General features: G+C 29.2%; 6 protein-coding genes across 6 annotated transcripts in view; 4 read left to right on the top strand and 2 right to left on the bottom strand.

Annotated features, from left to right (window-relative positions):
* Positions 1–4,160, top strand: part of LOC124539343 (paired box pox-neuro protein) — a 63,481-nt gene extending 59,321 nt beyond the window's left edge. The window contains exon 5 of the mRNA XM_047116706.1: positions 3,127–4,160. Coding sequence (XP_046972662.1) covers positions 3,127–3,797 — 671 coding nt within the window. The 3' untranslated portion in view covers positions 3,798–4,160. The remainder of the gene's footprint in view (positions 1–3,126) is intronic.
* Positions 4,161–6,440: 2,280 nt separating this feature from the next.
* LOC124539256 (protein IMPACT-like) lies at positions 6,441–10,689 on the top strand. Its single transcript, XM_047116568.1, has 6 exons — positions 6,441–6,630; positions 7,165–7,397; positions 8,095–8,224; positions 9,072–9,175; positions 9,759–9,965; positions 10,346–10,689. The coding sequence occupies exons 1-6, from the start codon at positions 6,604–6,606 to the stop codon at positions 10,437–10,439; spliced, it is 795 nt and encodes a 264-aa protein (XP_046972524.1). The 5' UTR covers positions 6,441–6,603; the 3' UTR covers positions 10,440–10,689.
* Positions 10,690–10,830: 141 nt separating this feature from the next.
* LOC124539255 (structure-specific endonuclease subunit SLX4) lies at positions 10,831–16,435 on the bottom strand. The gene is made up of 6 exons (XM_047116567.1): positions 16,294–16,435; positions 15,994–16,189; positions 12,755–15,918; positions 12,132–12,421; positions 11,157–11,309; positions 10,831–10,980 (listed from the first exon to the last, which is right to left on the bottom strand). Exons 2-6 carry the CDS (start codon positions 16,014–16,016, stop codon positions 10,903–10,905), a joined length of 3,708 nt encoding a protein of 1,235 aa, XP_046972523.1. The 5' UTR covers positions 16,017–16,189; positions 16,294–16,435; the 3' UTR covers positions 10,831–10,902.
* Positions 16,436–17,410: 975 nt separating this feature from the next.
* On the top strand, positions 17,411–19,513 carry LOC124539363. The gene is made up of 6 exons (XM_047116735.1): positions 17,411–17,509; positions 17,597–17,937; positions 18,110–18,299; positions 18,636–18,913; positions 19,093–19,176; positions 19,347–19,513. The coding sequence occupies exons 1-6, from the start codon at positions 17,412–17,414 to the stop codon at positions 19,418–19,420; spliced, it is 1,065 nt and encodes a 354-aa protein (XP_046972691.1). The 5' UTR covers position 17,411; the 3' UTR covers positions 19,421–19,513.
* LOC124539362 lies at positions 19,494–21,318 on the bottom strand. The gene is made up of 4 exons (XM_047116734.1): positions 20,773–21,318; positions 20,511–20,675; positions 20,168–20,286; positions 19,494–19,707 (listed from the first exon to the last, which is right to left on the bottom strand). Exons 1-4 carry the CDS (start codon positions 21,073–21,075, stop codon positions 19,572–19,574), a joined length of 723 nt encoding a protein of 240 aa, XP_046972690.1. The 5' UTR covers positions 21,076–21,318; the 3' UTR covers positions 19,494–19,571.
* Positions 21,319–21,782: 464 nt separating this feature from the next.
* On the top strand, positions 21,783–25,117 carry LOC124539433 (CDK-activating kinase assembly factor MAT1). The gene is made up of 5 exons (XM_047116831.1): positions 21,783–22,068; positions 22,172–22,468; positions 22,634–22,866; positions 23,430–23,605; positions 24,196–25,117. Exons 1-5 carry the CDS (start codon positions 21,945–21,947, stop codon positions 24,293–24,295), a joined length of 930 nt encoding a protein of 309 aa, XP_046972787.1. The 5' UTR covers positions 21,783–21,944; the 3' UTR covers positions 24,296–25,117.
* Positions 25,118–25,292: the final 175 nt, after the last annotated feature.

Genomic DNA, 25,292 nt, shown 5'->3' with positions numbered 1-25,292 from the left:
AACATCTTTTAGTTATTTTACATGTTATGTAAATGTTTTGTTTGTATGTTATTTAAGTGTAAAAGGTATTATAGGTTAAACAAATGTAGATCAATACATCTTTTTAATATTAGAAATTAAAAAAAAATAAAAACAAAAACGGGTCTCCTGCGAAAGTTCGCGTTTATTCGAAAGATTTTTGGAAATTTCGAAACTTATGACAAGTATTGTATTGATTTCACTGATGAAACCTTTCTTAATAAATGAAATTTATAGTATAGTTAGAATTGGTTCCTTTAATATTGTTTACGTTATTTCTTTTTTTTTCTTAATAGTACCGCTTTCTAACCTAAATCCTAAATGTTCCGCTTTCAACAACAATTTAATAAAGTTCAGTCAAGAATCATCTTTATTTTCTGCACGTTATTGGCTGACATGCCATGACAAATAACACCGATTTTCTATGTGCAGCTATCGTCCCATAATCACTCAGACAAAATGGTTACGCTTTTAATATATAAGATATACTTATATACATCCGAATAGTAGTACCATCAATTTATCCCAAAGCTCTCATCGCCACTGTCTACAGGCTTAGCCATCCATATACTATACGCTCTACTTCTCTCTTCTCTCTCCTGTTATTCTACATCTGAGGTTTTACCTGTAAAGGTATTTGAAATGTCAATGTTCTTAGATATCTCATGGTGAAATGCATGTTCCCTCGTAAACTCTAATTTAATAAAATAACGTCATTTAACTTTCCCATTTAAAGTCTGAATAAACAAGTAAAATAAATCTAACGAAATCTCATATCTGATACACAATAATAATACGTACATGTATATTTACTTGGTGGTAGGGCTTTGTGCTAGCCCGCCTGGGTAGGTACCACCCACTCATCAGATATTCTACCGCTAAACAACAGTTCGCAGTATTGTCATTACACAACGTCATTGTCTTTGGGTGATGGTAACCACTTAGAATCAGGTGGCCCATATGCTCGTCCGCAAACCTATTCCATAAAAAAGTCATATATTTACATATGACATTTTACTCCTCATAGTTTGTATCCATTTTGTATCTATCACAAGTGCGTTTTGCGTTTACAGTATACGATTCCGTAGGAAAGAAAAACGATTAATTTGCAAATATAATAGAAAGTTCGAAATCGACGACCTCCGTGGTCGAGTTGTGTGTACAATGGTTTTCATGGGTACACCACTCCGAGGTCCCGGGTTCGATTCCTGGCAGAGTCGATGTAGATTATCATTAGTTTTCTACGTTGTCTTGGGTCTGGGTGTTTGTGGTACCGTCGTTACTTCTGATTTTACATAACACATGTGCTTTACCTACTTACATTGGGATCAGAGTAATATATGTGATGTTGTCTCATATTACTATTATATTACAGTTATGAATGATTTATAGCTAAGTTAAACATACAATCCAAATGTTACATACATTTATTTAGCCATTTTAATCAAAGGCCAGCTCGTACTTATATTTAATATTTTGTTAGGTTTTAGAAACATAATTATTCTCTAGATATTTATCTACTTCCGTACACTGTTAATAAAAAGAACATCTGCTTCTTTAAGAGCAAACCAAAGGTTTGTCTGAAATATCCCACAACTTTCCTAGGCGGTAAGGCAGTGCAAGCATGTCTGGGAACCATCCACTCACCAGATATTCTACTGAAAAAAGTAATATTGAGTATAATTGTGTTCCAATAGCCAATGATATATACGGTGACGATACTTCAGATGGCAGACAATAATACATAAAGATTAAGAGATATGGTGAAACAGAACGGACTAAAGAACAAGATAACCGTTTGAGCCACTGTCACTACGGAACCCTGATTACTTGATAGACATATTAAATGTTAATTTGTATTATTCGACTAAGTACTTACGGTTCAATTAAAAAAAAATTAAAACCTTTTCAATACTTTAAAAAAATTCTTAGAACACAACATTCGTGAACGTAATTAGAATTCCTGTCTAATTGGTGTCTAAATGATTTTAATACGATAAATATATACATTTAATAAATCATATCTTGATTTATAATATAGATAAGATTGTTATATTTAAAAATTAACAACATTTTACTTGCTTTTTAACTTAGTTGAACGATAAATTGCGAAAACAATGAAAACAGCTGTTTTATTACATGTATACACGTGGGTGATGTGTCTGTAATTTATTTTATTATATTAGTTAGGGTTATTTGAAGAACTAGGATATATATTTTGGCAACGTCTTTCAACCGTTTTTTAATATTTCTTGTTATATTTTGCGACTTTTACTTTTACTTTTACTCTTTACCGGCAGGACTTACGACCTTAGGTATATATATCTTCCAAACATAATCTGAGACAGCATCACTAGTACAATGAATTAAAAAAGGTATTTACAACACCACGGGTAACGACGCAATGATTAGAGCTGTCTCAATCTGTACTGGGGCTCTAGGGAGGGAGCCTTGGTTACGCGCCCCAAGTACCCTTATGTTAAAAGACGGTAAAGACAATCATAAATGTAGAAAGAAATAATTAAATTAAATAATATCAAAATTAGTAAAATAAAACATTTGTTTTATAATAATTCTTTATTACAAGTGGTTGGTAAGATCAGCTTACAACGGCAATATCTAAATCGCACAAAACCCCACATACATAAATTGATTTCCCCCCTTCCTTACATCAATTAATATTTGATGGTAATCTTAACACCTTAGGTGAGCTAACTTATTGTCTTTTCTTTTACTACATATTAAAATTAAAAATTCGGAAGTTGATAGCAATCATCGAGGCGAAATTAGTTATATGTCCAAAATGGGTTAGATAGCTAGATAGTGTTGTAGACACGCAGAAGTATACAATTATTTATTAAAATAAAACCCACATAAAGGAAACCTTAGTTTTGGTAACAACTGCCTATTTCAGAATTTACAAATTAAGTTTTGACGAAATATACCAAGTTCTATTGGCATTTAAAAATTTGTTAGAAATAGAAGATTTTCATAGAAATTTTAATAATAAATAATCTATAAGATTATTTATTATTAAAATTAATGATATTCTTCTACATAGTATTTGGTTTTATTTCCGATTTTTATTAATTTTCAATTTGTTTTCAGAACCATTTCCGCCGCCTGAACTACCCCCCAACATGGTCGACTACATGACAATGAAGACATCTCTACCCACACCAATACCTCAGCAGACACCATATTTTGCTCACACATCTGTCAGATTACCACAACCTTCAGAACCACATGCATACGATCGAAGACTCGCCACATCATGGCTGCTAGCAAACCAAGTTCAAGCGCAGGGTCTCCTTAAACCTTATCCAATATCCCCTTGGCAAAGAGTCATGATGCCTTACCCGGATTCGAAGAATTTTTCGCCCTATGCATTAAACTTGCATAGTGATCTTCTGAATAGGATAAACCCTGAAGAAGTTAAATCAGAGAGTTCAGAACACATATCCGTAGAAGCGAGCGATGATAGCACAGACAGACCAGATACAGATGAGCAAGAAGTAAAAAGGCCGAGTGAAAAAGAGAAGAAAAAGAATCCTTATTCAATAGAGGAATTATTGAAGAAGCCTGACAAAATCGTTAATTCACCTCCCGTGGCATTTCAAAACTATCTTCGCCAACCTAGTGGCAGTATGATTGAATACAGCCAAGAAAAAAATTCAAGTGATAGGAGCTCTCCTGCCAGTTACTGTTCAGTTCAAAGCGGCGTCTCGAACGATTGTTTCGCTGATTCTGCCAGTTCGGAAATTAAAGCAGGAAATTAAAATTATAAAAAAGTCTAGTCAAAATTTTATTAGAATTAAAAACAACTGCGTATTTATTTATTAAGTGGGAAATAAAGCTATTAAACATTTGTTGTTTTATTGTTGAGTAAGAGTCGCCATATTTGATGATATTGGAATATTGGAACAACCAGAAGTTAAATATTTCAATTAAATTTATTTTTTAAATAGTTAATAAATATTTTAGTATAAGTTAATTAGATGTATAAAAACCATGTAAATCGTTTTATCATAATAAATTAAAATCACAAATAGTTAATTGTATGTATTTATTTATTTCTTCTGTGAATTATTGCATTGTAAAAATACTTTGGGCCCAATTCCTTTTAATCTTTACCTTTCTAAACATAGTAAAATAAAAGTTTTCTTTATGTCTGCATAATAAAAGTAAATTTGTAAATATTGTATAGAATTATAATGTATTAAGAAAAGGTAATTCCTGAGTGTGGATACTAACCCTTTCAATTAAAAAACAATAATGGCAGTCCAACCAATAAAAGACAAAAATTAAGAATTTTACTTTTAAGTTGTTAATGCTAATTCTATATTTAAAAAAAATATAATTTAGTAAATACGTAATGTGATTCTGTGATATTGTACATTATTAGTAACTTATAAATAATACTGGCATAAAATTAGAAAGTAACTGACCTATGCCCTATGCAACAATATTTAAAACTTTAAGAAAATATAAGTATAATTTATTAAGCTTATGTCACTGTATGAAAATATACATAGGTATTGTAATGGTTAAGATAAGTAGGTATAATAGTTGGTTTTGTTCAATATTTTCCATTAAAAAAATGTTCTTTTTTGGAGAAAGTCTAGGTGTCTATCAAAATTATACGATAGTTAATAAATTGTTCATCGTTAAGTAAATGTATGTAATTTAGAACAATAAAAATATTTAGAAACTTCAAACGCCATATAATATAGATATGCACAAAATAGATAGTTGTTTATTTGAACGGCACAATAAACCAAATATACCTAATCTGAAGTCTTTTTTTAAACCTTCAAAAATTAAACGTCAAACTTGCTCGTTTTAAAATTAAATTAAATTGTTTATTTCACAATGTACTGGACATATTATACTCTTCATTTCTTACAATGCAAAATAAAGGGATAAATTAAAAACTAAGTAGTTTAAATAATTACACTTTCGGTTCTTATCTGCACTATTTCAAGAAACGTATGCAAATATGTCAGTAACATGTGCATTATGGAAATGTAAGAGAAACCTCAGTAATTTAATTCAAAGGGTAATTCGCGTAATTACGACATGGTACTAATGAAAGCTTATAATACGTTTGACTTTTAATTTCAGTGTAAGCAACTACAGATTTTACAATAATAAGTAAAGAGTGAATGATTAAATTGAATGATCATGCAATGATAAAAATATTTTAGATATGAATGTTAAAAAAATGCCTTAATACAATTAATTCTTATGATTTTTTTACCTAACATATTTCAATTGTTATTTGCAATAAATATAAACTGGTATTTAGCATAAGTGGCGGGAAAATACAGGTTGATGAAAATATTCCAAAATGCAATATATAGTCACAACATGGCAGAAAGGCTTTTTTTAATCGAAATAAAAAATATGATCAGATTCTTTTATATATACCTATATTTCAAAATCAATTAATAATATAAGGCTATCACAAATACTTTAAAAGTCATATTTCAAGGTTACTTAAATTATTTTTTAGTAAGTTGGTAAATTAACGTAAAATTACGAAAGCGAAAGGAAAAAGTGGCAAAGAAGATTTACCAAAAAACTCGGCAGTTATCATTATTCATATAATATGTTTACATTAGGTAAGGTGTAAAAATATAGAGAACATACCTACTAGTTATACACATACAGTGACATAAACATATATATATATATATATATATATATATATATATATATATATGTCTGACTGTCTTAACTCATTTTAGGAACTTAGAACATAACACAATATGGAGGCCTTTTTTGTTCAAAAACACTAAACTAATTCAATTAAAAATTAAACAATTTTAATATAATATGTACAAAATGTTACGTAAACGTAAAATGTTATAGGAGTCGAGATGGCCCAGTGGTTAGAACGCGTGCATCTTAACCGATGATTACGGGTTCAAACCCAGGCAAGCACCGCTGATTCATGTGCTTAATTTGTCTTTATAATTCATCTCGTGCTCGGAGGTGAAGGAAAACATCGTGAGGAAACCTGCATGTGACAAATTTCATAGAAGTTCTGCCACATGTGTATTCCACCAACCCGCATTGGAACAGCGTGGTGGAATATGTTCCAAACCTTCTCCTCAAAGGGAGAGGAGGCCTTTAGCCCAGCAGTGGGAATTTACAGGCTGTTGTTGTTGTTGTTGTGTTGTTACGTAAACATCTCATTTTGTCTTATCGTTAGTTTGATAATGAAGACTATTACAATTATTCATGGACAAAATCAATTAAAAAAATGATTACCAAATGTTGCCTATACTTGGACCAAAACTTTTTAGAAAGTGGTAGATTCAGTTTTTTGATTGTAACAGACTAAAAGCTCAGTCGATTGTAAAATTATAGATTATCTGTGGACTCAATAACTTTACAGGAGCCCGTGCCATATGTTTATGTTATTGTCAAATGTCATATGAATGTCAATTCTATTGAAAAGTGTAAATATTTTGCACTTTAATTATTTTATTAAATACAATTATTATTCAATTATCAATAATAATTATTCTTTTAAAGAGAAATTTTATCATACTATCAGTAATAAAAAAGATCTGTGCAATGGATACTGATAACTTAGCAAAACAGGTATACACATTGGTTATTGTATTATCAAATCAAAATATACATAAATAGTTTTCGTTCACTTCTTAGGGGATTATTGGCATCAAGGAATAGCCTTTATAAAATTCAGCTCGATCGTGTGGTTTTGACAGAACAACAGACAGTTACTTTAATATTTATATTACTATAGATATGTTTTTCTGTATGAATCTACAATTGTCCTTTTAAATCGCCCTCCGTGGTCGAGTGGTTTGTACACCGGTTTTCATGGTTACGCCACTGCGAGGTCCTGGGTTCGATTCCTGGTTGAGTTGATGTAAATTATCATTAGTTTTCTATGTTGTCTTGGGTCTGGGTGTTTGTATTGTACCATCGTTACGTCTGATTTTCCATAACACAAGTGCTTTAGATACTTACATTGGGATCAGAGTAATGTATGAGATGTTGTCTCATATTTAATTATTTATTTATAAATCGCGATTGTATCGACCTTTTAAGTACAATATAACTATTGTTAATATTGTCGTTCATAATATATAAATAAATTTATATTTCCAGGCAGAAGAAATAGAAGCACTTAGTTCAATTTACGGTGAAGATTTGACGATAGAGAGTGAAGTCAGTAGATCCTATAATATTAAAGTAAGAGATAATAAAAATGAAGTCATCCTATATGTTACCTTAAATGAAGAATATCCTAGTAAAAGTCCACCAAAGTATGAACTTTCAGCTCCGTGGATGGACAGAAAGGCGAAGGAAAATCTTCATTATTGCTTAGATGAGATTTATTTGTAAGTATTTCTTATTTATCAATTATTCTAGCATAGTGGTAAAATAATTACGAAAACAAAACCACAATAATGACAATACTATAATTATGAAATACTTGTGTAAATTGTCCATTATCTATTTATATTATTTAATTCATGATGGTGTCCACTAAAGGTGATTCAATTGTTGACTCATTTGCAGTTACAATTTATATTTATTTAATATCTCTTGTTGTTTTGTTTGTGTCTTTGTATTCTAAAAGTTGTTAGAAAGTCCAATTAACATAATTTATCCTAATAAAATTAATCATCAGTTAGATATAAATAAAGAAATATTTGAAAAAATGTGCTTCATAGATATAAAAAAATGCATTAATTTAATTCGAATGCTGATTTACACCATTAAAAATAACACAATTTTTAAAAATAATTTTCACATACCTTCAATTGTGTCCTACAAAAATATATCCATCAAATTGTATTTAACATGACATGCATTATGTATTCTGTATAGGACTGTCTTCTTCAAGTTTAATAATATATCGCTCATCCAGAACAACATCTCAAAATCTCTAAAATGACTTTTTCATTCCAAACAATCTCATTTCGTACATAATTTCTAGTGTAATATTGTCAGAATTATTGTTTTAATAGTTTTTGATTGACATCTATATAACAATAATTCTTATAGTTATATATTTGCTTGGTATAATTTCAGAGAGAATATAGGGGAGACAGTTATATTCCAATGGGTTGAAAAAATAAGGGAAGTCTTACAAACAATAAAACCTATAGAACCAAAGAAAGATCAGAAAAACTTTGTGGAGAAGACATTAGATTTTTCACAGGTATTAAAGTATTAGTATTAAATCTTTTTAAATATGAATTAAAGATTTCAATGGCAACTACATTATCTCAAAATAATAGGCTATTTGTGTGGTTTTTAAAATCCATTTTATATCATTTAGTAGAAGTTAAAAAACCCAGTAAAAGTATATTTATTTATTTTATATGTATTTATCATAAGAATAATATTAATATTGTTACATTAATTTTGATAATTCTTCGGCGCGCAAAAACGCTACTTGGACAATATGGCTCTGCAATCGGGTCGGTGACGTAACTTTCCTGTAGTTTAATCTGTGGTACATATAGGGAAAAGGGCAAAGTTTACACGAAAGCGACTACATCATAAGCCCGGCCAATCAGGAGCGTTTTGTGTCACGTGACAAACGTTTGAAAAATGCATTTTTATTTATGGGTTTTTGAATAAATTAAGTATTATTTTCATAAATAACCATTTTTAAACTCATAATATACACTAATTACAATAATACCCAATTTATTTTTCGCATTGTCAAATAGCCTATTCTTTTTGGTGATATATTACCAATCCTCATTAAATAAAAAGCTATAGAAACTTTATAGAATCAAAACACTTGTCTTCTTCTATCAAATGTCAAATTACTATTGAGAAAAAAAGAGGGGTGTTATAAATCAAAAAAGTAAAAAGAATGATATTTATAGTCATTCAATTTATATATGCTTGTTTGTTTGATTTTAGTTTTTAAAAACATTCCTAATTCAAATTTGTCTTATCAATGATTATCAGTATGAGCTCAATTCCACTCATCTTCAACAATATGTTTAAAAGTTTTCCATGTAATAACAGTAATATAAACAAATTCATTTCAGCTCGAAATTAACTGTCCGGATATCACACATGGAGAAGTGATCATTGATAGGAAAAGCTCATTTCAAGGTCATGCAGCTGAAGTTCATAGTGCAGATGATGTAAGGTATGCAAGTTTTAAACAAAGTACTAATCACTAATCGCTCATGTTACTGCTAAATTATGTCGACTCCTCTCAAAGTTGATTTTTTTATTTCTAGTACATATTTGCCCAAACATATATTAAAAATTCCATATTTAAATAGCGCGCGAAAATTCTACTTGGACAATATGGCGCAACAATAAGGTCGGTGACGTCACTTGCCTGTATTTTAATCTTTGGTACATATAGTAGGCAAATAACAAGCAAGTGACTTCATTATAAGCCTAGCCAAACAAACGTTTTATGTCACGTTTTAGAGACGTTTTTAAAAAATGCATTTTTATTTATTGATTTTTGAACAAATTAAGTATTATTTTCAACTTTCGTTCATAAAAAACTATTTTTAATCTCATAATATATACTAATTACTATTGACACTTTATTTTTCGCATTGCCGAATAGCCCATTGCTATGATACTAAAATGATATCCATGAGGAACGTTTTGGTTTCCATAGTTGGTGAAAAATTGATATTAAAATATATTTTTGAGTCAACAGTGAATGATATACCATTTGACCATTATGACCATTTTGTTTGTATTTTCAGTGCAGTGTTAGCCAAACTTAAACAGAATAAAAAAATATTAAATGCAACACACAACATGTATGCATACAGGATAGAAAAGAAAACAGACAAGGGAACAACCATGCTACAAGACTGTGATGATGACGGTGAGGCCCACGCAGGTGGCAGGATGCTACATTTATTACAAATTTTGGACCAAAAGAATACATTAGTGGTTGTATCTAGATGGTATGTTTATTCCTACTGATATTTTATTTGTTCTCGCTATTACAGCTATTTGGAGGTTTAACAGCTCCTTTAGATAGTACAATTGCAGATTTAGAAGGTAAAAATAATCATTTTTAGTGATATGGTTGGTTAAGTTGTATGTATGTCTACAACAATAACTGACTAAATAAAGCAGAAAATTACATACATTTGGTAAAATAATATTTCGGAATTTACAAATACCGATTCATTAATTGTATAGAAATTTTGGAGATAGAGAAATTCAATGTGTACAGGTTTTAGGCTTTTAAAATAGTGTAAAAAATATTATTAGAAAAATTAAAAAATAATTTCGCAAAATTTAATTGCTTTTGTCAATTTTTTGTGTTTCTGTATTCAAGGTATGGTGGTATACAATTAGGTCCTGATAGATTCCGTCACATCAACAACGCAACTCGGCAAGTCATTCAGCAAGCTGGACTATTAAAGAAATGACAAAAGTAGTACTATGAATGATAAAAGCTACAAGATAAAGCTACAGGGAAGAGATAATAACAAACATTTTAAAATGACAATGTTATAACCATAACCTTATATAGTAATTGGGTTCTTAATTTTTATTTTTTAAAAATACAATTATACTTTTTTTTTAATGTCTTAACTTGTACATAAAAATGTATGACTTTAAACTGCCAGTGAATATTTTCTGTATCTCTTTAGATTCTCAAATACTGACTTATAATTATAATTAAAAACATGTATAAATTAGGTACTTAAATACCTTTATATATAAAATATTTTGTAAGGTGTAAATTAAATGTTAAAATAAAAAAAGCTTAAAAATAAATGCACAAGTTTCTTTCCATACTAACAAGAAAACAATTTCTGATAATTGGTATAAAATATATTAAGCATTAAATAACAAGAGTCACAATCTAATATAGAAATTGGTTAAATGCTATGATTTTCTGTTCCTTGAGTTATTATCTGTTGTTTTAACTGTTATGCATTTCTTATCCATAAATCTTAGAAGATCCTGTAACAAACACAAGCATCAAAATTATCTGTGTTAAACTACCCAAGGCTTTTTAATTTTTTTTTTATTATTTTCATTAAGTGACTACTACAGAAATCCATTGGAATTACATCATTCAGCTTCTACATGTTATTATTTTTATTTTACAAATTTATTTAAATAAAATTTCTACGTACCTTAGGATTGTATTTAAATCCGTAAGAAACGAGATCTTTGTGTATCACATCGATATTAACTGGTTCATATCGTAATATCGCTTCCCTCAGTAATTGACGACACGAAACGTAGTTGTGAAAAGCAATATGTAATGGAACTTTGCATGAATGTACCTGAAAAGTAAATATTAGAATTAAGTACATATTTGTTAAGCTAAAATGGCCCAAGGGTTTGAACAAGTGTATCTTAAACTCATGTTTAAGAAACAGATTCAAAGCTTGATAAGTACCGCTGTTTCTTTATGGGATGATTTTTATTTTTAATGACTAAATAACACATATTAGATAAAATTCTATCACAAATGTTATATGTATTTGAAAACATTAAAAGATTAACTTAGCTTAGTAGTTGGTGCATTCAAAATTCAAATCAAAATCAAAATAAACTTTATTCAAGTATGCTTTCTCAAGCACTTTTGAATCGTCATTTTACAATTAAGTGAAGCTACCACCGGTTCGGAAAGTAGATTCTACCGAGAAGAACCGGCAAGAAACTCAGTAGTTACTCTTTTTTAACATTTAAAAAATACAAAGTCATGTTAATTACATACAATTATTTAAATTAATATATCCTGCTTGGAAGTCAACAGGTATTAACTCCACGCTTTTTTATCATCTATAAAATCTTGTATCGAATAATATTCTTTTTCTACCAATGTATTTTTTACAAACAATTTGAATTACTAAACGGCAAAGTTAAAAATGTCTGCGGAATTTTATTAACGGCTGTAACTTGTTATAATTTTAAATAACAGAACCTTATATTCCTGTTAAATTTTAAGCAATACTTTTTTTAACATAAATATTTTAAGCTGTAAGCAATGGAAGTCAGTTTCTTTACAACATAACTACCATATGCCGAAACACATCATCGCATCAAGCACTCAATTATTATTAACAAATGTTGATTGAATTGTATTGATGTTGATATCATACCTTTGCTTTCTCTCTCTTTTGGAACACCCACTCATCTGGATTGCAAATAATTTCTCCTAGATCGGGACTTTCTTTTGTTGTCGCATACAATGTATTTTCCTTATTAGTTTCCTCAAAATTGGCGGCAAGTTGTTTCCTAGGAGACTCTTTCCTTGGAGACTTCTTAGGCGAATTTAGTTTGTTTCCGATATCGTATTTCCTTTTCTTAGATGGTGATGAACATTCATCAATATCACATGATTCTACTACTGGATGAGTTTGATTGTACAGATGTTTTAGAAGTTGTATAGCTGTAACAGTAAACGTCATTTTAATTATAGAATTGGATGTTGACAATATATTTAAGAAATATTGAGAACTACATAGGCTGAATGGCATGGGTCCCCTAAGTTCCTGACCATCACCGTTAGATAAAGGCTTTCAAAGAAATATTAAACATTCCTTATGTTATATCACTTTTGCTACAGTTAAGCTGTTTGACACATTCTTTAAAGTAGAACATAACAATGAGCATTTCTGTTTGGTGTTAGAATATTTTATAAAACACTTTCAATCAGGTAGCCTTTTTATTTGTTCACCAATCAGTGTTATAAAAAAATCATATGAGAGTTGTTTAATCTTACCTCTTTTTCTTTTAAATGGTTTAAGTCCATATTTTTCTAATTCCCTATTTCGTTCAGGCGATGACATCGATTCGTAATCCAACATTGGAGTTACATTCATTGTTTTTATTATGTATTCACTATTCCCGGGAGTTTGTTGAACTTCTTTTATTAAATGTTTATTTATCACAGGTGTACATGTCTCAGAAGTAAAACTGTTTGATTTAATTGGTTTAGGTGTGTAAACAGTTAACTTATTAACATCAGTAGATGGTAAGTCACTATCGCTATGTGATCTATTTAAAGATCTAGAATTGTTACTTTTATTTATAGACTGCAATTTAGATTCTGAAATATTATCCATTATTGATAGACCTCCAATATCGAAGTTGTGTCTTGACTGTTGCAAGGAATAATTAAATTCTTTATCAGATATTTCAAAACAATCTGAAGTCTTACTAGGATTGGATAAAAGCTCGTTATTTGAGTTATCAGCAGTGTTATCCGATGCTTGTGAGACATATTTACTTCCTGTACTCATAACATCATCAAACATTTCATCATAATCTATTGAAATATTATCTTTTTTACCGAGACTGTTAGTTTCATAGGGTTTTGAATGATAGTGATTTTCTAAATCATTGGATGAATCAGATTTTTGAGTTAAATCAATATTATCAATTTCATCTTCAACAATTATATCTTCAATAACTTTATCACTATTTTTTATTGAATTTTTATGACTATCACTTGTTGAGGCATATGAGTTGCAATTGGAGAGTTGAAAATAAGATGGGCTTTTATTATGATTGCTTTCCCTAAATGATGTATTTTCTCTAGGTATTTTCTCTTGGGTTTCATCTTTATGTAAACTATTCTCATTATAATAGTCATCGATGTGAGAAGTATTGTATACAGGTGCATTAAAACTATAAGATACACTATTATTTCCATCTTGTCTCTCATTGATATCTGATTCGTTTTTATCATCAGTTTTACTACAATCATTATGAATATTTTCTGAATCTTTTGGTAGAAGTAATAAATCTTCATTAGCAGTACTTGCGTTGGATTCAATATCTACATCAATAGGAACAGTATTTTCTAATGAAATTTTCTTTTTGATTCTACATATCTCTGCTCCTTGGTCAATATCGCAATTAAAAGGCTGGGTTAAATCTATTTTTTCTATTTTTTTAATATTACAACTATCCTTGTTTGAAGTCAGGTCTCCATAAAATTCAGAGAATAAGTCATCAGTATTTTTGTGTTTAGTAAGCTCAGATTCACTATGATTTTTAGTACTATCCTCATATTTAAAATCAACTTTCGATCTATTAAGGTCATTGACACTTACAGGATTTATTTGTATAGGTGATGTTTCATTGCTACAAACTGGATTTAAATCAAATTCAGCATCGTCAATAATGACCACAGTTCCGTCTAAAGAATGATCCTTCTTTGTACGTACATTCTGTGACAGTTGGAAGTCATCGTCAGAATGAGTTGATTGCGTTAAATCAATTTCTAGATTGTCTGGTTTGGTTGAACTATTCACAATATTTAATTGGGACAAATGAGAAAAATTATCTTCATTTTCATGAAAACTATTTGTTAAACTACAATTTGGGACATTTTCATCATTGACCTTTGAAACACAACTATAAGATTCAATAATATCAGCTTTTGGTGTCATCTCTAAGTTTAATTTATCATTGTTTGGTGTTTCGTTTGAAACTACTTTAAAACTTTCATTGATTAAGACAGTATTGTCTAATGAATTTTCATCATTATTGCCAAAAACTTTTATGGGTGAAAGATTGTCATGATTTGATTGTGTTAAATCCATTTCTAAATGTTGTTCTTTAAGTTTATTTACATGACTTTCTCTATTTGAATTGCTACAACTGTGAGTTAAATCAATATTTTCAATAGGATACTGTATATCATTAGGAACACATTCAGTAATTTCCATTAAATCATTTGATTTCCTTTTAGTTTCATTTATTTGTCTTTGTGAATATTTTAAGATACTACTACTTTCAGGAGCATGTGTAACGCATTCCGTTAAATCCATAAAATCTATATTGTTATCAACTTTTTTCATGCTTTGTTGTACTAGTTGAGTTGATTTTGCGTCATTATCTGCTATAAGGGATATATCATCATCAAATATATCTGGGGATCCACTTCTGACTTGTGATACTAATGTTTCATTAGAAAATACAGCAACCTCCAAATTATTTACACATTTTAAGTCATCTAAATCATTATTTGTGCAACTCATATCTCTATCATTGGTATCCATACTGCAAGAATTGTTACTTAAATATTTGTTTTTGATAATATCTTGTACTGCTTGCACTGAACCACTTAAAATACAATCTAAATCATCTTGTGTACACTCAATATTGTCAAAATTAAAATTACTTACTTCCCTTGTAGGACTTGCTGGTCTACCTGGTATTTCTGCCCAATCTCTTAACAAATGGGATTTACATAGAGGCTTTTCAAACAAGTCTTTAACATAAAATGTCTCATCATTCCTCAAAAACTCATAACTTATATTACTAGCCTTATAAAACAATTCTTGATTATTATTGCTACTGAATGTATTGAGTTTTGAAGGAGATCTGTGTATATTTGTGGCTAGAACTTCAGCGTATCTATCAGAAATATTTTGACGTTTCTCTTCATCCGATAAAAGTAGCAACTTGTATTGTTTTTTAAATTGTTTATACTTCCGAGACTCTTTATTTATTTTTGTGTTTGGCACTCGAAATCCATACTCTTGTAGTGTAGTTCTTATCCTTAATGTTTTTGCTGTGAGACTTAAAGGTTTTGATTCTTGATTTTCACTGCAGGTCTTTGTTTCCGTTTCATAAAGTGACTTAGATAAAGCTATAGCTAGCTGCAATTGCTCTGAATCAACATCAATGCCACTTTTCTTGCACACTTGATCAAAGTTTTTTGAATATGAAACCAGTTCACTGTCTTTATTTTTTACCAGGGACCTTATATCTCTCTGACCTTTTACTTTCTTCAATTTTTTATTTTGTTTACTAACTTTATTCTTCTGTACATTCTTAGGTCCAGTGTTACATTTTTTTTTCTCCTGAAAGTCGGATAAACTATTATCCATCACAGTTTTCGTTGTAAAATATTCGCTTACGACAAGGCATTCACTGGCAATTAAAAAACATTTTTTAGTAACTAAATAATTTATTTACACATTATTTTACAACTATTCACTAACCCACCTACTATTCTTATTTATATTCATATTATTTGTCTGGCAGATCCGTTCTAGCTTCTTCTTTTAACAATTTTCTAATAGTGTCACCCGTCCTATTAGGTAATCCTGTTGCGATTAAAAGCTTTCTTTCAACTTCTTCTATAGGATCAGAGTAAAAGCGATCAAGGGCTTGCCTTAATTTGCTTGTGGCACTAGAATATCTGAAACGGTAGGGATTTATTTATGTCTTATCCTAACCTAACAAGTCGTGGTTGTAAACAAATAGTTTATTACAATTTTTCTCATGTGCCACAAGGAAACTTACTGATAGAATGCACCACACAAAAGTCCAAAACCTAATACATATGCAGCGAGGACATTTACAGCTTTAGCCGCCGGAGTTCCAGCTAGTTTTCTAGGTTTCCATTTTGACGAATCGATTCCAATCGCCATTTTTCCAGTCGAAAATTGAAAACTGCTGTCAAAGTCATTACATTAGACAGTTAAAATCAAATCAAGAGATGAAACATACTTGTGAATATATTTTTTTAATTTTTTTATTTATTTAGTACATTTTTTGTATTAAGTAAACTATATACAGCCCACAGGTAGCTGCTCTACCAGTATTCCAATATTGATTCTCTTAACAAATGTATGAAATCTAAACTACAATTATTTAGTTTACTTAGGATTATTAACATTAAATTATTTAAAATCTTTACTGAAATTGTGTACTACATACTATATATCAAAGGTAGTATAGTATTAGACCATTATACTAATTACTAGTGGCTTAGTATAATGGTCGTGCGGAAACAAAAACTTGTCAAGGTAAAATAATATAGTGTCATAAAAAGGTTATTAGTTGTACCTTCTCTATGCAGTAAAATATAATTATTACTTATTTTTAATCATATAATATTACATTTTTAAATATAAAATACAAACATATGTATAAAATATATTTAAAAATATAAAATACAGAGGCCAACCAGTGGCGAGAACAGGGTCCAAGCCACCGGTGGTCAGGGCTCCAAAGACAGGAACTTCCTCACAATACGCGCCGTGCCGAGGAGTACTGCCTTCTGCATCAGGCCCTTGACCCAGCTGCCTAACAAGAGCCTCTTAAGATGTTGGTCGAGGTTCTTGGCCATTAGGCCATTCGCTGAAACAACTATCGGCACAATAACTGCTGTATCCACATCCCACATGTCGACAACCTCGTGAGCTAAGTCAAGATATTTTATTTGTTTATCCTTCTCAGCTTTCACGAGATTCTCGTCATGAGGGATAATTATATAATATATATAATAATTATTATCTATGCTTGCCTGCCTTACTTGCTTTGATTGAAGCATTTGACTTGATAGTTTTGACACATGTCCTATTAAAGTGTCAATCACAATTCATAAATGTAAACAAAAAAATAAATAGTATTCAGAAATGTCTTTACTGCAAAAATTATCTTATGAAGAATACAAATACGCTTCTACACTTAGTATAGAAAAATGTGAAATCATAGCAAAATTAGCTGACCTAAAGTGAGAACGCCTACATTACTTAATTTAGAAAATAAACTTTTTTAATGGTTAAAGTTAATTATGTTTAATAAAGCATATCTTTTTCAGAGTGTCTTTCAATGATAGTAAAAAGCCAGGTGAATTGCTGATAAAATACCTTGATCGACGTGGCTTTTCATTACAACAATATAAAAATCTGATCAACTCTGCCCTTAATACGAAAACTATAATTACATATTACCATCCACTTTCAAAAGTGGCCATACTCATAGCCAACGAAAAATATGAACATTTGTCTAAATTAGCTACACCATCTATAGATTGTGATTCATTAGCGTGTAATCTAAGAAATCTTGGTTTCATCACAATTACAGTAAAAAATACAAAAATAGCTGATTTAAAAGATATTATAGCTAATATAATTCTGACAGTACCTGAAGACTCTTACTGTAAGTTAAAAATATTTAATACAAATAAAGATTACTTTGTTTGTTAATTTAGTAACTTAATTTTATAAAAAGCATATTATAAATTATAACAAAAAATTAGAAATATTAATTAATTATGAAGATTTGTGAAATAACTAAAATTTATGATTTTTAATGTTATATATTTTTGCAGGCTTCATTTTTTATGCAGGCCATGGCTGTGAATTATGCAACACAAAATGTATCCTTGGTATAGATTGTCCCACAGAAAATATAAAATTTAGTCATTGTATTACTGAAAATTGGCTGTTACGAGAGGTAGCAAAATGTAAACCAGAGACATGTATTCTTATCATGGACATGTGTCGGATTAATTTAGACAGGTAACTAGATACTGTAATTCATAATATACATAAAAATTAAATGGGAAGAAACAGCCTGGTACTTTTTCACTACTTTGTAAACATATGTAGATTAGATAGAGATTCGGTATTAATGAGTGGTAACCTACATTTTTTAGACAACTTTAGACCAGCTCAACCTAATTATTGCATAAAACTGTCGCCTATATTGCATATTATTGTGTAAGACGATGGTCAGAAATCATCTTGTTCATTTTATTTAATTATAACATTCCTTTAGCATCAATCAAAATATATAAAATCTATCAATGAGTTGATTAAGGAGTTGCTTAATTGATCGTTCTTAATTATTTCTAGAAATGCCAATACCAGCATATATGCATCAATGTCAGATTTGGAAGATTATACAATACACAATAATCTTTTTATAAGTTACTCAACACAGTCCTCTCAAGCAGCATATGAGGTGCTTCAAATAGAATGCACAACTACAATTGACAATGATGTTACATATGAATTAAAAACTGGTGACACTGAGAAAATTGTTCCTGGAGCAAGTCAATATGTAAATGCTTTGTGTACGAGATTGGTTGATAATTTTGATATAAGTACATTATTAGATAAAGTTCATGGAGGTAAGCAGTTATTATATAACACAAACGAAATATTAAATTTGTGTAGTATAAAAATTACAATGTATTAGCCTTAGATGAATATTTAGTAATTTATCAAGAACTATAAATTCAAAAGTAATTTTATGTTTGTTAACTTTGGTTTGAATTCATAGTTATGAATTAATATGTTTTATTTTTAGATGTTGAGAATTCAATAAAAAAACAGAGACCTATCAAAGTTCAATGTGGAGTAAACAAGAGGTCATTGTATGATCCTGCCAAAGGTTAGTAGATATGTATAAAATAGTATTTATTAAATTTAAATAAAAAAATAAAAATACTAAAAAGTTTCTAATCATTTTCACATGAATTTACTATCTTGATAGTGACATCCTCTCTGCTATTGTCTACTGGCCTCTTATGATTAAAAATTATAAATATTCTTTTGTTTCAGGTGATACTAAAGAACTTCTAATTAGGTTAAGAGATATTTTACAAAACTATAAGGAGAACTGTTCTGTATTCTGAACTATAATTAAATTTGAAGAGAAAAATCCAGATGAAACGAATGGTGCCGAAAAAGTGATAAATGAAAACATAATTATAGCAATAACAAGAACATTTTTATTTTATTTTAAGCTTTTCTCCTATATTCTATAAAGATTACATATATTTACATTTAATTTCTCTTTAATGTGTGTGGTTGGAAGTGATTTACAATATTAACCCACCAGCTGTCTTCAACGCCTTTGGTGAATTCTCTTATAAATCTGTAGTTGAGAATAAATATTTTGTCTTGGTACTCAGGTTGCACTCTAAAAACAAAATACTGGTATTACATAATTGTAATAATATTAAGACATAAATCAATGTAATTCAAATTTTTAAAACAACATGAATAATTCTACAAAGGTTACAACAATAACCATAATGTATTTTATGATATAGTGGCGCTGTCACACTGCAGTTATAAAGTATTGTTAAACATTGCCACCATATTTATTGTTTAAAATTTGTCATAAAATGATTGTGTTACATAATATTATACAACATCTATTTTAGTAAACCTGTTATTTACATCAGAAAGTATATCCACAATAATAGTTATAAAATGTAACATGTAGCATTTGCATTAGTGTCTTAACATACCATCTATCATATATCAAAATCTTATACCTTATAGGACATGTTTTAAAACATTATATAACAACATAAGAAGGTAGAAACAAATTTAATTATTAATTTATAAATGCAAGTAGATATTAGTACCCATACCCTAATGAGATTGGTGGCAAGTCTCCAGTTTCTTGCATTTGTTTCATGCCTTTCAGAACATGGTAACACATTGTAATCTCAACCCAACGTTTTTCCGAGTCATCAAACATAACTCCTACCTGAAAATGTAATTAAAATTTATTTTTAGACAATACTGAATATTTAAATAAATTATATGATATTAAAGAATTCATACAATGAGTTCATAAGGATTAGTTACGCAACAGCAAAACAAAAACTGTTTGTTAATAAAACATTAAAAAAATATATTGGTTTTTGTAATATGAAGTTAAAGGTATTTTGTAATTACACTTAATAGTTGTTATATGAAATATTATTTAACCTGATAAGGAAAAGCATAGAAAATATCTTCCTTATTAATAGCTAGCATCTGTCTTTGAGTAACAGATAGTTTAGAAACAGCATCTTTTAAAGTAACAATTGCATCTTTGTCAACCAGTCCTTCAAGTGCTTTAAAATTACTCGATTGTAGACTTTCTGAAACAACCTAAGAAAATGTTATATTAAAAAATTGTAATTGTTTGTTTTTCACCAATTTTGTAAATAAAACCATACATAAGTAAAAACGTAAAATGTATACAGACCTCTACAGCATGTTTGGAGGCTTCAATGAAATCGTTTAAGCTGAATTCTGATTCAAAATACGGTCTGATTATAAAATTTGCATACATCCAATTCTTTATGAATTTTAAAAACGAAGGCCATACTATTGGTGGGAAATCCATCAATTGGGGCAACCTTCTCGCTTCTGCTCGGTCTTCGCAATATTTTCGATGCTGTATAATTGGACATTTTGTAGCTACAGGAACTTGTAAATATTTATACGAAATCCTATCATATAACCTAAATGACCGACTTGTCAACACTGTCCTAATAGCTAAATTCATATTCAACTATATATAGGAAGCGCAATTTAAAAATATAGAAAAATACAGTCAAACATGTAGTAATTCACTGTAAATAAAATATGCACATTCCACAACAACTTTCGTTTCTTACTTTTTTTAAATGTCAATTCACAATGTTGATTTGCGTTGTGAAATTGTAATTACTTTCTTTTTTTGATAATTGAGCTCTATCACTAAATCTTTTTGTTATACGTGAAATAAAATGAGTAGTATATTAAACTAATGGTTTATTTAATAATTATTTTATAATTTTATTATAACTCAAATTATAATAATGCACTTACACAAACTTCAGTAACGGCTTAACAAAGAAAATACACATCTTGTTTTTATTGTAAATATATTTTATATACATATTTAATTTCTTATTGTATCCGTATTTTGTTTTTTTTTGCTATAATATTTATGTATATATTTTTATATTTATATTTGTATTTTTGCTGTATTTACTTATAATATTTTTATGCTATAAAATATTATAAGTAAATACAGTATAAATTATTTATTATTAAATGATTTATGATGACGTTTTCAAAACGAGTACTATAATAAATTCAAATTTATTACAAATTAATATAATAACATAACAAATAGCAATTATATTAACATATATAATTATTATATAAATATTAAAGTATATAATATTATATTTATCAGTGACATGGTAACTTTAAATTTGATTTTAAACAAACTACAAATGTCACGTTATTGTCAAAGTGTCAAATTGCTAGTTGTTACAAGTTTCATCGAAGTTGTTGAAAAAAAAGTTTAAATTTGTCTGAAACTATAAGGACATGACAATAAGTACATAATTTAACTAACTCTGAGGAAAATATTTATTCGCAGCCATGGATGATCAAGCTTGTCCGCGTTGTAAAACAACTAAATACAGAAATCCATCTCTGAAATTGATGGTAAACGTTTGTGGCCATGCTTTATGTGAAAGTTGTGTTGATTTATTGTTTTTAAAAGGTAATGTAATATTTAGAAAATATATGTATATACTTCAGAAACTTTATTTTGTATTATATGTTTTGTTACAAGCCGAATAACATATTCTTTTTTCTATATCAAGGTTCCGGTTCATGCCCAGACTGTAATGTCCCTTTACGCCGAAGTAATTTTCGTGTGCAATTATTCGAAGATTCAATGGTAGAAAAAGAAATCGATATAAGAAAACGAGTTTTAAAAGATTTTAATAAGAAAGAGGAAGACTTTGCTACATTGAGAGAATATAATGATTATTTAGAAGAGATCGAAACAATAATATTTAATTTAGCTAATAACATAGATGTTGTAGGCACAAACAAAAGGATAGAACAGTATAAAAAAGATAATAAAGAAATAATTATGAAAAATAAAGCTAAAATAGGTATGTACAAAACAATATGAATAAGATCAAGTATTAATTAATTCATATTAATTACACCAAATAAAAGTGCTTAAATATTTAGGTGAAGCATGTGCCAACCATATTACACAAGGACTTTGTTATAGAATGATAAATCAATTCAGAATTGTTTAATTTCTTTTCCAGGTAGAGAAGAATTAGAACTAGAAGAAATATTGGAAATAGAGAAACAAATGGAAGAACTCCGTAGAGCAGAAGTTGTAAAAATGGAAGAAGAAGCAAAGAAACAAAAGATAAGAGAAAAAGAGGCTTTGATTGATGAATTAATGTTCGCTGATGGTGATGCAAAGGAAATATTAAGTACATTTGCTCAAACCGTGGCTAATAAGCAGGAAGAAGCTGCACCAATCCTACCTAAGGTAAGTAAAAGTATAGAAAAATTGTGTTAACAATTTTATTTCTACATTTTGAACGAGTGATCAATCAATTAAAAATTAAAATTAATATCTGCATTCATTGATACTGATATGCACCGCCAAGGTCTGGAATACCCTCTCGACCTCCGTTTTCCCCACCATCTACAATATGGGTACCTTCAAGTCCCGAGTGAATAGGCACCTTCTAGGCAAGCGCGCTCCATCTTAGACTGTATCTCACTTTCCATCAGGTGTGATACAGTCAAGCCCTAGCCTATACAATAAAAAAAAAAAAAACAATAAAAAAAAAATTGAGAGGATAAAATAATATTTTGATTGAAAAATGTTAAAAATTAATTTTTGTGTGTGAGATACATTTCAATGATTTTTATGTGTAATTAGATTTGTTCTTTAGATATTTTATATTTAACCCAGTACTGGTACTGTGACCAGGAATTACATAAAATTATAATTTCATATGGACAAAGCTGATGGATGGATGGGCAGCAAGTTATTAAAAATTTTTTTTTTTTTAAATAAATAGGCCTTGACAATTCTTTTTTCAGGTGACACAGTTCTCATCAGGGGTTAAGTTTACGAGAGGTTCAGGACAGCAGCCACTGCCATTGATTGAAGAAGGGCCATTGTATAAATATGAGGCCCCAGTTCAACCAGATAGAGTAGGACCTGACCCACCATCTGTGCAGGAAATTGTGAATAATGGGTATCTGCGTCATGTTAGGTTAGTTCAATGAAGTTTTTTCAAGGAGTATAATTTTGTTCAGAGATGTTATGGTACTCTGTGAACTAATTTGATAACAATAATGTTTAAGGATATTGGTATATGTTCCAAACCTTCTCCTCAAAGGGAGAGGAGTAGTGGCAATAGTGGGAATTTACAGACTGTTATTTTTGTTGTTGTTGTTAGGGATATTGATATCAGTCTGTTTTATACCTAACAGAAAGTAAGAACTCACAAATATTTTTAACATGTTAAATATTTTCTTGTAATTTTGTATTTTACGATTGCTTAATAACGTAATATTCATACTGAAATTCAAATTCAATTTAATTGCATATAAATAACCATATGTGACCTGGTTGTGACCACTTACAATGAGGTGGCCCATCTGTTTGCCTACCTACACAAAAGAAAAAAAAATTAATGAACTCATTTTCCTTAATTAGTGCTAAAAAATTGCAGATCCATGCTTAATATATTTTATTTTTCAATGCAAGTATTTAGTCTGAATGTCCTGTACATTAGCCATGTAAAACAGATTAACTTTTTATATTTAATAACTTAAAAATACTTTATTTTTTTTATTACAGGGCAGAGACAGAAACTGAAAAGGCGGGTGGGTACTCCTCAACATTACCCTGTCTGCGAGCTTTACAAGATGCACTCTCAGGGCTCTATCACGCCAGCTGACATAGTGAACAAGTTGTTGTTGATACTATTGTACTTGATTAGCACTACATTAAAAGCGATATATTGTTTACATGCTATCTCTCTTACTCATTTATATAAGCCATGAATATAAGATAAATATGTAGCTTATTTCAATGTAATTAGTTTTAATGAGAAAAGGATTTTAATAGTTGGGTATTATTATTTATTATAGTACAGAAGCATAGGAAATGGTAAAAAATATTTTTTCTTTCGTTTTCTTATTTCTTAATTTGTTATAATGTTCAACAAATGAGATTGATGGTAAAATTAAATATATTTGTTGAAAGTATGTATATAAACTATCCTTCTGGTCTTTTAAACAGTATGTCGCTTTTTATGTAAGTTGTTTTCTATTAAGATAATGTGTATATATGAAATGTAAATATGTATGTTTATATATATAAGTACTAAATTCAGGGTAGTTAAAAAAAAGTTCAAAAAACACTTTTTTTATGGTTACTCATCCGAATGTTATAAACGAAAGTAAGGGATTCTAAATCAATAAATAAAACAATGTTGTTACATTTTAATATATTTTTTGGTTCTTTATTTTAAAAATGGTTCATTCAGAAGGTTTTAAATATCCTTTTTATTAGTATTTGTTACTAACCTATTCTGATCTTGTTTTTTTTTTGTAGCAAAAATACACATGCCTCGCAAAAAATATATTTGTTCCTGAATGTTGATATTAATAATCTCTAAGTATTAATTTTATTTCATTTCAAGTTTTTGTTAAAAGCTAAGGTCTTGTTGTTGTGATTGTGGGCATTGATTGTTATTTTGTGTATAAAATGTGAATTTCATATATATTGTTTTATTTCCACTTGCTTTAATTTTTAAATATAAAAATTTGCATTATAAGCTACTAAGTTATTAGTGAAATATTTGAGTGTCCCATAATAAGGTGCCTTCTACTATACTTACCCTAGTATAAAGACATTATATTTTCATACATTTTCTACTATGGATGGAAGCA

This window comes from Vanessa cardui, chromosome 22 (genome assembly GCF_905220365.1).
Source record: "Vanessa cardui chromosome 22, ilVanCard2.1, whole genome shotgun sequence".
Lineage (NCBI taxonomy): Eukaryota > Metazoa > Arthropoda > Insecta > Lepidoptera > Nymphalidae > Vanessa > Vanessa cardui.
The sequence above is the reverse complement of the archived record's forward strand: the minus strand, read 5'-3'. Positions and strand labels throughout refer to the sequence as shown.

Bases quoted from the DNA above. Each gene is read 5' to 3' on its own strand.
- LOC124539256 (XM_047116568.1), top strand. From the start codon at position 6,604: ATGGATACTGATAACTTAGCAAAACAG. The intron at 6,631-7,164 runs GTATACACATTG...TTATATTTCCAG, and splicing joins CTGATAACTTAGCAAAACAG to GCAGAAGAAATAGAAGCACT. The intron at 8,225-9,071 runs GTATTAAAGTAT...AATTCATTTCAG, and splicing joins AGACATTAGATTTTTCACAG to CTCGAAATTAACTGTCCGGA.
- LOC124539255 (XM_047116567.1), bottom strand. From the start codon at position 16,016: ATGAATATAAATAAGAATAGTAG. The intron at 12,422-12,754 runs GTAAGATTAAAC...TTACTGTTACAG, and splicing joins ACCATTTAAAAGAAAAAGAG to CTATACAACTTCTAAAACAT. The intron at 11,310-12,131 runs GTATGATATCAA...TTTACTTTTCAG, and splicing joins AAAAGAGAGAGAAAGCAAAG to GTACATTCATGCAAAGTTCC.
- LOC124539363 (XM_047116735.1), top strand. From the start codon at position 17,412: ATGTCTTTACTGCAAAAATTATCTTATGAAGAATACAAATACGCTTCT. The intron at 17,938-18,109 runs GTAAGTTAAAAA...ATATTTTTGCAG, and splicing joins AGTACCTGAAGACTCTTACT to GCTTCATTTTTTATGCAGGC. The intron at 19,177-19,346 runs GTTAGTAGATAT...CTTTTGTTTCAG, and splicing joins ATTGTATGATCCTGCCAAAG to GTGATACTAAAGAACTTCTA.
- LOC124539362 (XM_047116734.1), bottom strand. From the start codon at position 21,075: ATGAATTTAGCTATTAGGACAGTGTTGACAAGTCGGTCATTTAGGTTA. The intron at 20,676-20,772 runs GTCTGTATACAT...ACATTTTCTTAG, and splicing joins CCTCCAAACATGCTGTAGAG to GTTGTTTCAGAAAGTCTACA. The intron at 20,287-20,510 runs GTTAAATAATAT...TTACATTTTCAG, and splicing joins TCTATGCTTTTCCTTATCAG to GTAGGAGTTATGTTTGATGA.
- LOC124539433 (XM_047116831.1), top strand. From the start codon at position 21,945: ATGGATGATCAAGCTTGTCCGCGTTGTAAAACAACTAAATACAGAAAT. The intron at 22,469-22,633 runs GTATGTACAAAA...TTTCTTTTCCAG, and splicing joins GAAAAATAAAGCTAAAATAG to GTAGAGAAGAATTAGAACTA. The intron at 23,606-24,195 runs GTTAGTTCAATG...TTTTTATTACAG, and splicing joins GGGTATCTGCGTCATGTTAG to GGCAGAGACAGAAACTGAAA.